Below are 18654 nucleotides of genomic sequence, written 5' to 3'. Positions count from 1 at the left end.
AGTTCCAGCTCCTTGAACAAGCTAATCTCTAACTTAACATCTCTATCAAGATTTTCAGTAATACAAGCTGATCTTTTCAAAAAGTTTTGAATATTTTTATGATAAAGATCATTTTCCCATGTTTCAAGTTAAATTCTTTACAATTTTGATGAAAATATGAACAGTTGTTTGCCAAAAATTTTTGCTAATGCAGTCTTTTAGTTCTCAATTTACATCAATTTCTTCAGGTATGAAATTCTTAAGCTTAAAATTTTCAGGTTTGTTAAAGACTATTGAAAATCTGTTTGCAACATCTGGTACTTTACTAAAACGCCGCAGAATTTAACTGTCATAAAAGAGCTCTTTTTTTGCTTTAATATTTTTGTTTCCTTTACCGTCCGGTGTTTAAGGAAAATTGGTGCTTTCATAGACGTATAAGAGATGGATGTGCAACTCATTGTTTAACATCAAAGAGACCGCGAAAATTAGCAAGCATGCGAGTTTCCGACAAACTCTAAATTTTCACCCGTCAACAAAAAATCTATTAAAATAGCTGCCGACAGGTTATTAAATTACTAAACAAATTACACCAAGGTAAAGGAAATTAGTTGTCGGCTCGAACAGATTTTATAATTTTTTCGAGATGAAAATTTGAAAATTTGGGAACATTTTTTGTGTAAACAAAGTCTGTTAATGATAAAGTAGGCCGGGTGAATAAAAATGAGCAATTGCTTTTACTCAGTAATTGGTCAGCTTTACGTGAATAGAAACTTCAACAACTTTCCTTAAGTTTTTATTCACGTAAAATTGAGCAATTACTGAGTAAATTGCTTACCTTTAATTGAATAAAAATATGAGGAAAACTGCTGAAGTTTTAATTCGCGTAAAGCTGACCAATTACTGAGTAAAAGCAATTGCTCATTTTTATTCACCCGGCCTAATAGACCTGTAAGGTTAATTTTTAAATGATTAAAAAAGTATAGCGAAATGTAAAAAAAATTTAAATAAAATTTTTTATCAAAATCTGGTTTCATTCAACTCCTTGGTCCTTCATTCATCGCCTTAATTTTGTGTATTTTTTTAGTAATTTTTCCGATATTTCGCAATTTTTTGCCTCGACTACTGTATAAGCACCATAATATATATTCCACTATGCATTGTTTTTTAGTTGGTGTATTTTCTAATGGGGTTTTTAAAGTTATTCAAATTTAAAAAATTATTCCTTTTAAAAAGTTATTCAAATTTATAATTATCTTGCAAAATGCGGCCAGATATTTCATTCTTTCATTTTTCATATTTCATATATTATTTCATTTGTCATAAAAAGCACATAATAAGCCCTTTGTTTTTGTCAAATAAAAATTAGTTTATATACAGCTGGTAAATCATATTATGTTAATATTAAATACTTAGCTATTGTTGTGGTTTGCCATAAATTGGCTATGCTAAATTCTTTAAAACTGTGACAAATTATTTTTTTGATGGAGTTGTTCCCTGGACATGAAACCAATGTGCTCTAGGTAGCTACAAAACTAGTTGATATTTTGTGTTATTTATTATATCTCTAGTTATACATACACTAAAGTAGTTAAGTAAATAATCTCAATATCTATATCATCATCAGCGTTATTTCCTAAAAAATGAAGAATGTCTATCGATATAAAATTAAGCTTAAAACTTGGTTCTATTACTGTTCTCTTTAATAACTGAAAAGAAGTTGATGTGACTGGTTAGATGAGACCAAAAATTTTCGACGAAACAGAAAGACTTTAACAGAATTAAATTTCTATTGTTTAAAACGAAAGATTTGTAACAATGCACAACGAGCATGGTTCGCACGTCCATCTCTTATACGTCCATGGTGCTTTCGAGTCAAGCATAGTTAATTTAAAAGTAATTAAACGCTCAGTGAGATCAGGGATATTTACTTTTCATGCAACTTTTTTGGTGGACTTACTTAGCATAATAAGATAAAGAGATAAAATAAGATAAAGAGAAGATAAGGTGCCAACGTTTTAGCTTTTTAATTCCGTAAAAACGGTCTAAAGTAGGTCAGCTTCCTAACTTTCAAAAATACTCAAAAAAAAGAGTAACCCTATCATAGTTAAATATGGTTAAATATATTCAAAAACTCTTTCTGTCAATAAACTATTGTAGCTTTGTAAAATTATATAAAACTGCATGTTTAAACGAGTCTTGGAAAACCGAAATACCAAGAATGTAAATACTGAGAAATAGAATCTACTTAGCCAATCAAGATATTTTTACTTCTCAAACACGCCTGTCTTTTTTTCTTTCTTTTTAAATTATCATTGCTGGTTTATTGCCTTCAATACTCACTTGAGTAGTCTTAATGAGTTAAATATCTAAACCTAAATGAAAATCGAAATATCGATTTTGAAAAAAATCGAGTAAAAAAAAATCGAACCAAAACCGAAATCGAAATCGAAATCAAATTTAAAAAATTTCTACGTAAAAATTTCTTCCGTGGAAATCCACCTTTACTCACAATTTTACCCAGAAGTCCATTTTGCTGAAATCTCAGAAAGGAGATCTACAATTATTCTTGGAAAATGAATGCTGAATTAATGGTCATTTTATCAAAATAAAGACAATAGCTTGCGGTAAGAAGTAAACATGAGCAGTAATAATAATTCGGGTAATTTTATTCATGATCGGTTACGAAATCTTCTTCCTCGAAAAAAAACTACTGTAGAAGAAACACCAGACAAATTGGAAATTCACTTTATAGATGGAATATCAAAACAATTAGACTTAGCTTCTCTAAGATCTTTTATTAAGCCCAGAGAGCTACTGGTTACAGTGAGCATTATTTTCTTTTATTTTTTTTTCAGACATGTTTAACCCATCAATATTTTTACTGACTTGGTTGTAGCTCATTATGTACAGCTTTAAAATACAGTCAATTCACCATAATGATTTTGTTGTCTATCATATTTTTTTCAGATATTGGTGTTCAGATTTAATATTTAAAAATGTTTTCACAAACCAAATTTAATTCAAAAGTTTTGAAAATCTAATACATTGCAATCAATAGCTGTTCTCATAAGTAATGTTTCATGAAGACAAAATTTTCATAATCAAAAATCTCAAATTATTGAGTAACTACATGTTGTGATTATCATTTTCTTTCTATGTCAATTTGTAGAAACCATATTAAAGACATATTTTTTAGGACTTGATAAAAGAGGCATGCAGGCTTCGTGAGATTCATCCGTGTAATGCAATATTTTTCGGCTTGAATACCTATGTGAAATCTGCACCAAAATGGATTATTCAAACAAAAAAAGTTCAAAATTTAGATAGGAGGTTAAAATATTTTTTGCGATTGCAGTTTAAAGTTCTAAATGTTTCAAGTTTACGTCAAAGTGAAGATGTTAGCGCTTATCAGTATTACTTGATGCAAGTAAGAATTTTTATTAATACTTTTTTTTATAACTCTATTTTACATTTTCAAACAATATAACAATGCAAGTAAAAATAAATATAGTTTTTTTACTCAAGAATACTAATTTATGTTTAACTTTTCACAATATCTTTTCTAATATTGTTTCTTCAATTCAACTAAACATAAAAAATTCATTGATTTGGTTTTTCTGATTAAATATTATATATGTAAAGATATATATTCTTAGCTCTTGACTGGTTTTCTTTTTTTTTCTTTTTTTTTTTTTTAACTTTAAATTTATTTTGGTCAAAATATCAAAATCCAGTTTATATTTGATCATGGTTTATCTACCATTAATTTAGTATAAAAAAAGATGAAGCTACACACATTAAATTTTTTTAGTTATGAAAGTTGGAAAGAAAGTTTAGTAATAAGATTTGTCAATATAATTTTTTTCTTCTGATGTTTGATAGTTTTTACTTTTAATATTTGATAGTTGTTAGCTTATTTAAGATTTTTGTGCATAATTTTGTTAAAGCTGCTTACATTATAGCTGGTAGTTTGAGTGTAAAAAAGAATGTGTCAACCTAAGTGCATAAATGAACATTTTTGATATTTTTTGCTTTTTTAATACTGTAAAGATAAACAAGCTACTGAGGCTCACTAAAAGATACATGAAGTCATGATGTTGATTGCTTAAGAAATGCTATGTGTCAGAATTTCTTTAAGTTTTTCTGCTCTGAAGATTTTTCATTCAAAGATGACAACAATCTAGTTGATCTACCAAAGATGATAATGACTAAACCAAATCTGTAATTGAATTTGATAATCATATAACTGTATGAGAGATCGTAGAATGGTTAAGTTTACTCCTTCAGGAATTGAAAATTTATTCAAATGGCCAACTCATCTACTTATTTAAAATTCAAATACCAAGCTTTTATTAACAAGTCTTGTTAAAAAGTTGAAAAACTTTTTAAAAAGTTGATATTTGGATTCCAAATGAATAGAAACAGATTCTTTTAATGCATCAAAGCAATACTTCAGATGCACATTTCTAATGTGATCAATTCAAAAGGTCTTCAATAGCATCAATTCAAATAAACATGGTCATATCATAATAATTCATTATAAACCATAGCAAAGTTTGCATCAAAAAAATCATAGGATTACTAAGTGCTGTTTATTTTAACTGCTTCCAAAGAACCAAGTAATCAGTTCTGTAGTTTACTGTCAACAGCTAATAAAAATGGAGCAAGCAATCATAAACCACATATATCTTGGTAACTCATGAAGTATTATTGCAGCTTGGTTGGGATGCCACATCCACCATTAAGCTCTGGTTATACACCATCAGATTACCATCTATTTCTACTAATAAAGACCAGAATTCTATGAGCTTAGAATTCTGAAAATATATATTTGAATAAAATTCATTGTTTGTGTAAAAATGTTTTATTTTTTTCTGAAAAAAAAAGGGGTTCTTTTTTCAACCCAATGTAACCTGGTTGTATAACAGGTAGTTTTAGAAAATATTTGTACTATGTTTTTTCTTCATTTTTTAATTTTGTTTCTATTTAGTGTCGCTATGATTTTAAAAATGGAGTTTATGCTAATTTGGTGGAAAGTAAAAATGAGGCTGACTTATTAAGAATGGTTATCTTAGAAATGTACATTGTCCACCAAAAAACTTTTGTTCCTTTAAAAGATCTGTTGAAAAATAAAAAAAAGTAAGTAATAATTTCTTGATTTTATGATTTTTACTACTTAAATGCCACCAACTTATTATTTATCATATGTTACAGAAATCCCAGTCAATTGATTTATTCGGAGCAAAAGTTATTTATGAGTGTTTCTAAATGAAAAGGAAGTATTTATGGTTTAGGTTTGTCCCATTTTGGAGCCTGCACTGTGCACCACATATTCAAGCTAATTATATGAAAAAAATTTATAAAAAATATTTTTACAACTTGCTACCATTATTCAAACGATTATTGCTATCTCTATTGTTTAAGTTAGTGATGCACTTAGAATTTAAATGTAAAGTTGTTCATATTTTAAAAATATTTTTAAGAGACCTCTTTAACATTGATGGTATCTTGCGAAAATATCCTAACCGAGGTGTTGATCGTGATATTTCTAAATGCAAGCAGAAAATTGAAAGATCTTTGGAAGGTTTTAAAAATGTTTCTGACCCTGGGAATGATTTTATTATTGAAATTGAACACTTAGAACATTACAGAGAAGAGCTTTTTTGTATGATAAAGGTAAACAAAGAAGTAAATGTAGATAAATATTATTAAAAATTTGATCATTGGATTAAAGGTTCGCTTTTTATTTAATTTGTCTCGATGAAGTATAATTTCAAAATATGCTTTTAGTTGCTTTTTCACTTTTAAAATTTACATCTTAATTGAGTATAATATTAATAGCTTATATTGAACATTTACAATGCTAAATTTTTGGTTTAGTATGAAGGTGATAAAGTTATTAAAAGAGAAATATTTTTAACTCCAACGAATATTTGTTGCAAGTTTACTGTATCTAATGTCAGGGTAAAAAAAAGTTGTTTGTGGATAACTAATTGTAATTATAAATGCGTTTTGAGAATTAAAACTGTTATTGTTTTAACTTTGAGTTTTCTCAATTGAAAATAAAAGTATAAATAAAATAATTTCCATAAACTTTTTTATTTCAATTGAATATGACTTGTTAATGTTTTTTATAGTCATGCATATGGCAATCACCTTACAGTGAAATTTGTGGCGTTAAAGTCCTGGATTATGTTAATGGAAAAGGAAGGGAACTTAAAATTCTTAGACGAAATGAACGAGTTGAGGTAAAAGATAAAACAACAAATAATGAAATAAATTTCTAGAAATAGTAAATTTTGAAATGAATAGTTAAATGCTGGGCTGAGAAGCTCATTTTATATATCATCATGAATGTTATATTTTTGTGAAATGATGTTGCAATGATAAATATAAAAGCAGATAGAAAATATTATTTTCTTTCATTTGAAAACAATTCCAATTTGGGGGTAAAAGAATGAATGGAATAGAGAGTTTGATTGAAAGTATAAAAGAATAATAGTTAATTCTTTTAGAAATGTGAAAAGTGTAAAAAATAATAGTTGATACTTTCAGAAATGCAAATAAATATGCTCTTGGGCTAAGCTGGTGCATGGATATAAAATTCTTCCAAGAAATATCAAGTTAAGAATAAATTGGTAATAAAAAACACTGACAGCATAAAAACTGTTAAAGTATAAATAAATTTTCAACAAATTTAATGATAAAGATATTTAACCATTAATTAATATGAGTCAGCAGTGTAAATAAATTACTGTTAAATTATGTTTGCTTTAGATATTATATAGATTACAATCCCTATATACCGGCCTAGTATCTAGGCTCATAATCATCAATTATATTTTTTGTAGTTTGACTATCATAAGGTCATGACTTTGCATAAGGTCATTAAAAAATCAACAAGTATTAAAAGTATTCTGAGTTATGGTGAATCCTTCTTTAAGGATTTCTTAATTTACATTATTGAGAAATTCAATTTAGTGTATGAGCAAGGGTCTTTTAGTTAGGTTTTTTATATTTTATTTGTATAATTTATATATATATAATATGGTTTAAAATTCTTCTTGTTGGGTTTTGATTTAAATTGTTCAACTTAAAATGTTTTATTTTCTCCTGCCACCTGAAAACATATAAGATAAACTTTTAAAAACATGGCATATTTGTGACAACATAAGTTTGAGATTTTTAGAGTCAAATAAAATCAAAATATAAGGATTTTGGTATCAACCTTGTTATATAGTAAAGTTTTACATTCTTACTATTAAAGTTTGGAATTTCTTATGCTTTTTATTCAATTTTTCTCAGCATTTTTAAGCAGTTATTAAAAGAATTTTTAAAAAAGCATCAAATAGCAATCAAGCTAAACACCATAAACACATTTAAAAGCTCTTATTTTTTAAAAATCAAAATTAAATATCAATCAAATGATATTTAGCACTATCCATAATGTCTAATTCTCAATCCTTTGTGGTTCAGTTTCAAGTATTTTTTCAAATTTTTTTACATTTGGCAAATTCATTTAGATTCTATTCTGTGAATCTGAAGAAGAATGTGAATCTTTTTGCAGTTTTATGGAGGGATATTATAGGTTGCTGGTCAATCAATATGATTCATTGTTGTATGGTAAGAAATGCTTGAAATGTTTCTATATTTATTTGATATTTCTATTTCTTGTTTTACTTGTAAACTTGATTTTTCTATATTAGCTTTTGTTGTTATGATATAATATCCTTAAATTTTTTTATACTACATACTCTTTAAAAACAAGCTTTGAGATTTGGGGTGAAATGATACAGATCTCAACTTCAATCTTAATAATAATTTAAAAATTCAAATTATGAATAGAAAAAAAGTGATCTTGCTATGTACTTTCACGATATCTATTAAAAAGATAAATTTTCCAAAATTAAAAAATAATTAAGTCAAGCTGTCTCACCCCATAAAGTGGGCTCATCTGAGATACTTACTGTTTTTGCCCTTTGTCACACTTCAATTATCCAAACCACTTCAATTATTCAAAGAAAATTTTTTTGATATATCAAAATTTACCGTTAGTTAGATGACCATCTATCATAATTGCACCAATAAAAACACAGTTTTCATACTTTTTGAAAATCATGCTTCCAAAAAGCATGACTAAAGCAAATTAGTTTCTAAATACCATGGCTCAATTAACATCAGAAAATTTCTAATAATCTGTTTTGTTTAGTTAAAGAGTAAGCTACATAGTTTAAAGAAGTAAAGAGCAAACCACATAAAAAATGGTTTACTCTACTTTTTTAAACTATGTAGCTTAAACAGTAAACCACATAATTAAATTGCAGCATGCTTTTCAATATGGGAAAAGCATATGGAAATAAAACTGTAGTATAATGAAATTGTCAAAAAAAAAAAACTTTAAATACTTTTTTTGTGATAGAGCTACAGAAAGAAAATGCTATTTTTTGATCCTGACAAATTCTGTGTAAGAGTTTACATAATTGTTTAAAAAGTTATGCGTTAGCAGAGCTCTTCTATATTCTTAGTTCTTCATTATTCTTATTTCTTTTATTCTTTCATATAAAAAGAAGCTACAGGAAGCAAATGCAACATTCTGCAGCCTGCCAATTGTTTAATTTGTAGGACCAGAAATTTAAAATAATTTAATCAATACTACAAATGTCTTGAGTGTAACCAAAAAGGATAAGAGTATTTATTGGATAAATGTTTTCAAATCTTTCATTTCCTGGACTTATACAACAAGTCAACTTACATACTTATCTAATTCAGTTATAAAGCATTGCTTACTCTTTTCAGTTAAAAATAGATGACTGATGCACTAAATTGACTTATATCTTAGTATACAAGGTATTTGTTTTCTCAAGACATGAATGATATTTTTTAAATATTTAGATACTTGTGAAATGCTGAAAGATGGTATGGTACATGGACCTATTAAGTAAGTTTGTTAACATTTTTAAAATTTTTTTGAAAGTTAAGAATTTAAGATGATATTTAGTCCGTCCCCCCCCACAAGACATTGGAAAGTTGGGTAAAGGATTGTACAAATATTGCACAACTTTTTCTGACCCCTTATTATTTTTTTTCTAAGCAGGAGTTATGTAATAACTTTATTAATGACTGAGAAATAATCATGCAAAATTTGATTAATTTACAACTATTTGTGCAAATCCTTCAAAAAATTTTCTTGAAATAATTTATAAATTTGAAGTTAATCACTTTATTAAAATGTCATCTTTTTGTTTGTTGGCAATTCCTTTAAATTGATTTGTTTGAGTGATATGCTCCTATGAAGCTATTTCAATGTTTTTCAATAACTTGAGCAAGTTGATATCTACCCACTTTAATGGAAACATTTGTCCTTGATGTCTCCTATAACTTTGATATCTTACTCTGTAACATTGTTGACACAGGAAAGATTTTGTAAATTTTTTGTAAAAAGATTGTTTTGTAAACAAAGATTGTTTTACAAATTCTTTTGTAAAAAGATTGTTTTGTAAAGAAAGATTGTATACAAATTCTTTTGTAAAAAGATTGTTTTGTAAAGAAAGATTGTATACAAATTCTTTTGTAAAAAGATTGTTTTGTAAACAAAGATTGTTTTGCAAATTCCTTTGTAATATTGAAGTCTTTGAAGTTGTTCTGATACTCTGATTAAATGTTTAACTTCTGACCTTCAAGTTTAAAGTTATCCAAGAAAAAACAATTAAATGGTTTAAATGAGATAAATGTCTACTTCATTTAGTGACAATATATATATTTTTTTATACCAACAACTGTAATTTGTCTTGGATTCAATAAAAAATTTTTTCCTGATCTAAGTACTGTTTCTGTCTCTTCTGTTTTAATAGAGACATTTTTGTTGACATTTTTGACCTATCAACTTTCTTTGCTATGGAAGCCAGCTTATATTAAATCAATCAAATTTTGTAAAATTATTCTCTAGTCATCAATAAGGACATTTTGTGAATCCTACTGAGGAACAATAACAGTTAATGCTTACAAATTTTGCTCAACACTTCTAAAAAATGGCTGAAATTTGTCATTTTTGCTATTTAACATTTTTAGATCAAATGATATCACTGGTAAAAAAAAAAAAAAAAATTGAAAAGTTTAAAATGGACCACCAAAATATGTTCTTGGTTGTTTGTTTTTTTGCATACAGTATGAAGCTAAACACTATTTTACTAATTATTCTTTTTTACTCCAGCCAAAAAGTAGCTGAAAACATTATAACAGCAAAAGGCATAGAAGAGGGAAACTATTTGTTTCGTGAACACTGGAAAAAACACTTTTTCTTTATTTTATCATTCATTTCTCAAGATGCAATTGTAAAGCATATTGAAATTAAATATTGTCAAGAAGATAACTGGAGTGGCTTTATTCTTGAAAATGGGAAGAAATTTGAGTCACTGAATGTATTGCAAAACAGTTACAAAGATCCTAAAGCAGAGGTTTGGTTCCTAAAAATATTTTTTAGGGTGTAAACCAATATTTATCAAAATATTTTTTGAAAAAAGCTGTTTAATATTCCATTTATTTATTATGAAGATAGAATTCCAATTGTTTTTACTAAAACTAATTGATGTCAGATAATACTATTTTTTAATTTGTTAATTTTTTTTACTTTTTTTTAATTTTTGTCTCTTTAGAATGAACTAGGTGTTATTCTGAAAAAAAACTATGTACCAAGACTTTCTGGTTTGTATTTTTCAATAATTTTGCTGCGAGTTAATTAAAAGCAGTTATTAGTAAATTTTATTGTAAATCTGTTTATAAAAAAATTATTAGAATGGGAGTAAGCTAAAATATTTTAATTTTCTTATGCAGGGAATGTTCCATTTTACAATGACCCTGCACATATTCATCCCAGCCTACCAAACAGAAAAAATCCATTTTTATCAAAGATAATGTCTTTTTCACCACTTCTTCTTGGTCAAGATCAGTTAAGATGTGAGGAGCGATTAAAAAAAGTGAGATTTCAAATTTTTGTTTTCTTAAAGGTTTATCTTTATAGAATAAAATTTACATAATAATTCCCTTTATAGTATATTTATGAATGAGTGATCAATTTTAAAACTTCATTTCTTTTAAGGGTGCTTTTGGTGAGGTAATGAAGTATGTAAAAAAGAATGATAATAAACAATTAATCTTAAAAAGATTTGACGATGTTTCTGCTGAAGTAAGAAAAAATTTTGTTTCTTTTTAAAATATTTGATATTTCCTTTTGATAAAGACTTTTGCAGTTTCTTGTTTCTCTTGAGTTCTTAAGTGTGAACAAATAAAGAAAAGAAAACTAAGTTCCTCTTAATAAAATAATAATAATAATAATAATAATAATAATAATAATAATAATAATAATAATAATAATAATAATAATAATAATAATAATAATAATAATAATAATAATAATAATAATAATAATAATAATAATAATAATAATAATAATAATAATAATAATAATAATAATAATAATAATAATAATAATAATAATAATAATAATAATAATAATAATAATAATAACAATAATAATAATAATAATAATAATAATAATAATAATAATAATAATAATAATAATAATAATAATAATAATAATAATAATAATAATAATAATAATAATAATAATAATAATAACAATAATAATAATAATAATAATAATAATAACAATAATAATAATAATAACAATAATAATAATAAATAATAATAAATGATAATAATAAAAAAGTTAATGCTGTTAAGATAAAGCGCCAGGCAATATCTATGACAGCCGATATATATTAATTATTGTTCAGTTTTAAATAACAAAGTGTTAATAATAAGCTTTCTTGATTTTCGTCTTGTTTGCTATTGCTTTTAAATCGACCAATTACAAGTTTGATTTGAAGCTGTTAAGTGTAATTGATTGAATTGCTTCTGCTGGTAGACTATTCCATCCATAAACAACTCTATTACTGAAAAAATATTGCCTTTTTATACAATTTCTAACCAAAACAGGTTTCAATTTATGTTTTGCTCCTCTAAGGTTAGATGCTGGACCTGATGAGCAAATAGAGTTCATTGCTTGATTTTGTTTGATATCAATCTTTTCAATACCTTTAAATATCTTGATAATAACAAAATAATAACAAAATTTATATAATAATTTAGGTAATTAATCATTCATTTATAATGATTTAAATTAATTATTGTAAGCTAAAGGGTGCTAATTAACAAATAAACAAAAAAAATTTAGTAAAAATAGATATTAATTGTCATAAAGACCATGTTATGTTTTGATCTGCAAAGTTGTTGATTTAAAATTACTGTGTTTTTAAAAGTATAACAAGTCAATAGCAAAAATAAAAAAATATAATTTCATCAAAAAAAAGTCAAAACTGTTAAGATTTAATTTAGTCACAGTAAGAGGAGGGTATACGAATTAATCAAATTATAAAACTTATACACAAATATTTTGAAGATTAGTTACACTTTACTGCTTTTGAAATATCTCACAGTAATTGAGTTATTATATTTCACAAATATTTTGGCCTTTAATTATGCTTTTGTTTACAAAAACATGATTTAATTGCAGAGTATGACACTGTTTCTAAACTTTTACATGGGAGCCTTTTAAAAAAAAAGCTTTAATTAACCATTATAATTTATAATTTTTGTGTTATGAATTGAATTAACATAAAAAACATTTAGTATAAAGTTCAGCTGATTTGAGAAAAGTTTGTGAAAAGAAATACTTTAAAAAAATCTTTGCACTGAAAAAAAAAAACTGTACTGTATGTTAAAAAAACTGTACTGTATGTTAAAAAAACTGTACTGTATGTTAAAAAAACTGTACTGTATGTTAAAAAAACTGTACTGTATGTTAAAAAAAACTGTACTGAATGTTAAAAAAACAGCCTCTGAAAATATTTAGCAACACATCATAGTATCGTCTCCATGACAAAAATTCCCAAATATGATAAATTAAATAATTTTGTTTCTTCTCATTATGAGAAACTTTTTTAAAGGATTATTTTTTATCATTATTTTTTATTATTATTGTTATTATTGTTATTATTATTATTGTTATTATTATTATTGTTATTGTTATTATTATTATTGTTATTATTATTATTATTATTATTTTTATTATTATTATTTTTATTATTATTATTATTATTATTATTATTATTATTATTATTATTATTATTATTATTATTATTATTATTATTATTATTATTATTATTGTAACTATTATTAGTTTTGTTATTATTATTGTAACTATTATTAGTTTTGTTATTATTATTGTTATCATTATTATTATTATTATTATTATTATTATTATTATTATTATTATTATTATTATTATTATTATTATTATTATTATTATTGTTATTATTATTATTATTGTTATTATTATTATTATTGTTGTTGTTATCATTATTACTACTACTAATATTGTTATCATTACTACTACTTATTTTTTTTTTGTTGTTATTGTTTTTGTTATCATTATCTTTATTTTACTTTTTATGTCTAAAAAGATTTTTTTCAAATAACTTTTATGAAAGAAAATTATTTTTTCTAAAAAACTTTTTCTTTCAAATATTAAATAAAGAGAAATAAAAAAAATAATGATTTATCTTTCTTTACATTCAGTATGTAAATGCTGTTGCACAATCATTAATGTGTCTACATGATCATAAACACATCGTTCAGTTTGTGGGATTATCATTGTTAGATAACAGCCTGTTATTAGCATTTGAATATTTGGAATTGGGAAATTTAGAAAGTTATTTGCCAAAAGTTAGGTAAACCTTTTTTTATTCTTAAGTTTGAGATACTGACAGCGCTCTTTTAAAAAGTTCAAGTGCCCTTGTCTTAAAAATTTAGGTACCCTAATCAAGTTATTTAAATGATAGTTACACTTCAAGATAAAATATATATGTATATAAAATATGTATATAAAAAATATATATGTATATAAAATATATATGTATTACAAAAAATTTTTCTTCTGAAGCACCTAAACTCAAACAACAGACATTAAAACTTTTTCTAGTTAATTTGTATTTTGCGCCATTTTTCTTTTGAATTTATTTTTTCTATTATTTTTTCTTCTGTATATAAAACTCTTAACTTATCTTCATATAACTTATATTTGGATATTCCTAAAGATGGCCAAACATAAGTTTTTATCTTTTTTAATGCTGTAAATGATCTTTCTACAACTAAATTGTAAAAGTATATTTGTATAATTTTCTTAATAAATAAGATAAATAGATATTTCAAATAAAATAGATTTTTTTAAATATTGCTTCTTATTCTCTAAGTTCTTAAGCGTCCCTGGATCATTGGCACTGCTGGGGTATAGTTCATTTAGCCCAGTATAGAGGAGCCTGGATGCTGATTAGTAAATTTTTTAGGAAATTTGATTTTACTTATCTTTGTTTTTTTATCTTAAGTGTTACCATTTTTTAGAGACAGTATTACATATGGTTCATTACTGAAATATCTACGTCAGTTGAGTGATGCAGTAACTTTTCTCCATTCAAAGGTATTTTTTTCATTTGTAGTGCTCTAAAATGTAGAGCATTAATTGATAATTATTTTGGAATAAGAATGAATAATGGTAGGTTTTATAATAAGTGGACATATCATTTTAAAGCAAGACTTGATTTTTTGTGATTTTTAATCCAAAACAGTTATGATATTTTGAGCTGCGCTATTGTACTTGAGCACTCTAAATTTTTAAAGCACATTAAATGTTATTTTTTATGTAAAGTTTTTATTGTTTATAGATACGGAAATTTTTTCTGTCTGCCTCCATTTTTTACATTTAAAAAAAAATTTTTTGTTTACTTATCTTGTTTGCTTTAGAAAACTTACTTATTATTATTATTGTTATTATTATTATTATTGTTATTATTATTGTTATTATTGTTGTTATTATTATTATTATTATTATTATTATTATTATTATTATTATTAATATTATTATTGGTATTATTATTATTATTATTATTACTATTATTATTACTATTATTATTGTTATCATTATTATTATTATTATTGTTATCATTATTATTATTATTATTATTATTATTATTATTATTATTATTATTATTATTATTATTATTATTATTATTATTATTATTATTTTTATTATTATTATTATTATTATTATTATTATTATTATTATTATTATTATTATTACTATTATTATTTTTATTATTATTATTATTATTATTATTATTATTATTATTATTATTATTATTATTATTATTATTGTTATTAAAAAAATATTTTTTGTTTACTTATCTTGTTTGCTTTAGAAAAGTATGGCAATCACTGACTTGCTGTTTTGTTTGTAAAAAAAAATTAGGTCTATTCATTATAGGAACTAGTACATGGTGATTTGCAATTAAAAAACATATACCTACAGGATGTTCAGAGTATAAAGTTAGCTAATTCATGTGTCATGTGGAAGCTGTCTGACAAAATTAAAAGTTCTTATGTTATAAAAAAGTAAGTATGGATTTTGATTCCTTAAAAGCAAACTTCTATTGAGTTTTACCTTGGTACCATTAGTCATATTAGAAATTGTATTTCTTATACAATTAAACAACAGCAACTTCTTTTTGTAAGAAAAAATGTGGTATAAATTTTTCAATCAAATTCAAAATTATTAAAAATATAAATAGAAAAAAAAACAACAACAAAAGTAAAAACTTTATTCTTACTTTCAGCTGTACACATTATGCTCCAGAAATATTTTTAAATGAAAAGCCAGTATTTACAAAAGAAACAGATATTTGGGCATTTGGTTTAACAATTTGGCAGCTATTCACTTTGGAAATTCCATTCAAAACTTTAACATACTCAGAGGTATTCATGGATTGTTTTCTTCCATTATTTTGGCATTTTAAATATCAAGTTTAAACACTTCTTTTTCTTTTTTTTTAGATGAAAAAATTTTTTCATGAGCATTTGAATCAAAAGTCTTCATACAGCTCTCCACTTGCATACATGAATTTAGAATCTCCGTGAGCCTTTTTTTATTTGATTACTATCTTAGTTGTTTTACAAGAAATTATAGCTTATAAGATGTATTCATGTATTGTTTGTTACACTTAAACAGTACACTGTTTAATAAATACAACATAATAATAAAAAATATTGAATACAATTTTTCTAATATACTTGAATTCTGTTAATAGGAAAGAAAGTTTCAACTTTCAATCATAAAAATACTTCAGATAAAAATGCTCCTTTTTTTCATTTCTATCTTCTTTAGTATCAGTAATTGACACTCTGAGGCTAAAGAAGATAGAAATGAATTCTGTGCATTTCTATCAGGTAGCGCATTGCATTTTGCCACTAGTTGCTGTCTTTCAGCTGGATGGTCATTTGAAAATACTTAAGTCTATCATAATAGCAGTCTGAACTTACAAAATGTGAAAATCCCCTTTTTCATTTCTTATCTTTTTTATTTCTTATGTATTGTCTTTCTTTTATTTTCTGCTTTTTTAAAAATTGTCAGTCATTTTTTTTGGATTTATAACTGTTTGATTTGTTAAACAATCTCATGTTGTTGTGAATAACATAAACAATCTATTATATTGTTATGTATATATTGTAATGGTGATTGTGTTTATCATAATCCCCATTACAATATATACATAACAGTTAACAAAACACCCATGTGTTATGCATATATTGTAATGGTGTTTAGAATACAAAACAAACATAACCTACAAAAGAAACATCTATGGAAGTGTTTTCACTAAAAGTGATTTTATTGCGTTAAAATTGTTATAGTTTAGTAACAATACATATTGCAGCTCCACAAGTGTAGCGGTAATTATTGTTTATATGAGTAAGGTAGAAATCTTTGATATGTTCTTAAGGTGAGGGGAAAGTGACTATACTATTCTCTAATATATACTTAGTATGGCTAAAAAATGTATGGATATTGGATATACCTGCAAGTAAAACCTGCTGGTGAAGTGCAGTAGTTTAAAATAGTGTGTCAGATGGCCTCAAACTTTTCCTTCCCACACGGCTCCATTAAGTAAGTACACACACAGGCACACACACAAATGTAAAAATTTATGTATAAGTTTCAATAAATGAAACCAGTTTAGGTTTTAAGGCAATATGTAGGTAATGTATTTAAAAATGAATAGGCTTTCTTTAAAATAGCCCCTGTTTATGACATAATGGCTATTGTATTTAGAGTTGATTTACTGGTTTTAGTTGTTTAAGTTTTCTTGTCAGTATTAATATAAATTGATTACTTTTCAGTCAGCATTTGCTTGATACTTTTTTTAATGACATTTAGATCTTTTATTATTTATGTTATTTTAGATCTCACTGCTCAGTCGATTTAAGTGATCTATTTAATGATGTGTTATGCTTTGTATCTACGGTAGGAACTTTTATTATTTGCTTCTCTTTTTGTTTTTACTATTAGTGTTTAAAAAAAAAAAGGAAAAAAAATAGGAAAGCAGGAAATAGTTCATATATTCTTTAATTTTCTCTTAAAAGAATAGGAAAAAGATAACAGATGTCTGTAACAAAATAGGCAAGCTCTTGAGATGTAAGTATATACAATTTTTCAATCAAATTGATAATATAGTTATAGTAACCAATATAGCAATATAACAATTATCTATAGTCAATTTAAGCATAACTACAAATAAATTTGATAATCAAAGTATTTTTAATGGTAAATAAAGTTGTAGTCATAGTTTACTTTCACTTTTTGAAATCATTACACAAAATATTTTGAAAAATTGTTTGTTAACTAGCAACACTTATATTTATATTTATTAACTAGCACCATCAAGAGAGAAAGAAAAAAAGTACTTTGTCTTTGACTGGAAAACTTTGAATTGGGAAAGTGATAAAAAAGGCAATGAAACTAGTTCAGGGGTATCATCCTTTACTTATTATTACTCTTGCAGTATATTTGTATATATAATATATAATTTCTATGCATTGTATTATTTTAATGCAGTTGTATGTTAAGGGAGGTTGGTTTACAACTTTTAAGGGTTTAGTACTTTGATTTTGAAGGTATCTACTAAATAATCTAAAAACTACCTAGAAAGTTATAAGATGATCAAGTTGTATGATGATCAGACAATTTTCATAAGTAACTGCAACTTAAAAGTTTGATGCACGCAGTAAGAAATATTTAAAATTGGATTTTTTACAATTTTTAACATCTAAATTAATCAGAATTTTGTGTCATGTTTTTAATTGATAAAAATAAACTGTTTTAACTAAAATCTCTAAAAAATCATTTTATATTTTTTATTTTCATTTTTCAAATTTTTTAAAACCATAGTGTATTTGTAAAAGATGTGAAATGTTTTTTTTTAAAAAAAAGTTACACTCATAAATGGCAAATGCCTTTTTGTATATTCTTTCAGAGCTTCATGAAATACAATAGGAATATTTTTCTAACAACAAATCTTAATAAATAGAAAAGACTGCTTTATTTATGACAGAAACAAAAATATTTAATCAAATAAAAAAGCACCTTAAAGTTGAGCCTGTAATTAAATTAGCTAATAAACAAATATGTTCAAAATAACTTTATTTTTAATCAAACATATTTATGAAATGGTTTACAATTTCTAGATACATGTAATAAGAGCAAACCCAGTAATTGCACTAACTTTAAATGAC

General features: G+C 24.7%; 1 protein-coding gene across 2 annotated transcripts in view; it reads left to right on the top strand.

Moving 5' to 3' along the window:
- Positions 1 to 2482: 2482 nt before the first annotated feature.
- Positions 2483 to 18654, top strand: part of LOC149890176 (uncharacterized) — a 28366-nt gene continuing 12194 nt past the window's right edge. The window contains exons 1-20 of one of the 2 annotated variants that reach the window (XM_090085637.1): positions 2483 to 2802; positions 3176 to 3406; positions 4970 to 5118; positions 5463 to 5655; positions 5860 to 5943; positions 6117 to 6227; positions 7503 to 7602; positions 8872 to 8917; positions 10190 to 10433; positions 10632 to 10680; positions 10810 to 10952; positions 11075 to 11161; positions 13615 to 13766; positions 14437 to 14512; positions 15356 to 15483; positions 15705 to 15843; positions 15922 to 16001; positions 17326 to 17386; positions 17506 to 17557; positions 17798 to 17892. In XM_090085637.1, the coding sequence (XP_089941763.1) occupies positions 2617 to 2802; positions 3176 to 3406; positions 4970 to 5118; positions 5463 to 5655; positions 5860 to 5943; positions 6117 to 6227; positions 7503 to 7602; positions 8872 to 8917; positions 10190 to 10433; positions 10632 to 10680; positions 10810 to 10952; positions 11075 to 11161; positions 13615 to 13766; positions 14437 to 14512; positions 15356 to 15483; positions 15705 to 15843; positions 15922 to 16001; positions 17326 to 17386; positions 17506 to 17557; positions 17798 to 17892 (2406 nt within the window). In that variant the 5' untranslated portion in view covers positions 2483 to 2616. The remainder of the gene's footprint in view (positions 2803 to 3175; positions 3407 to 4969; positions 5119 to 5462; positions 5656 to 5859; positions 5944 to 6116; positions 6228 to 7502; positions 7603 to 8871; positions 8918 to 10189; positions 10434 to 10631; positions 10681 to 10809; positions 10953 to 11074; positions 11162 to 13614; positions 13767 to 14436; positions 14513 to 15355; positions 15484 to 15704; positions 15844 to 15921; positions 16002 to 17325; positions 17387 to 17505; positions 17558 to 17797; positions 17893 to 18654) is intronic. The other variant, XM_090085638.1, reaches the window with a different exon arrangement.

Source organism: Hydra viridissima, unplaced genomic scaffold (genome assembly GCF_058129835.1).
Source record: "Hydra viridissima isolate aposymbiotic clone 2 unplaced genomic scaffold, HvirCarnegie_v1 scaffold_4, whole genome shotgun sequence".
Lineage (NCBI taxonomy): Eukaryota > Metazoa > Cnidaria > Hydrozoa > Anthoathecata > Hydridae > Hydra > Hydra viridissima.
The sequence above is the reverse complement of the archived record's forward strand: the minus strand, read 5'-3'. Positions and strand labels throughout refer to the sequence as shown.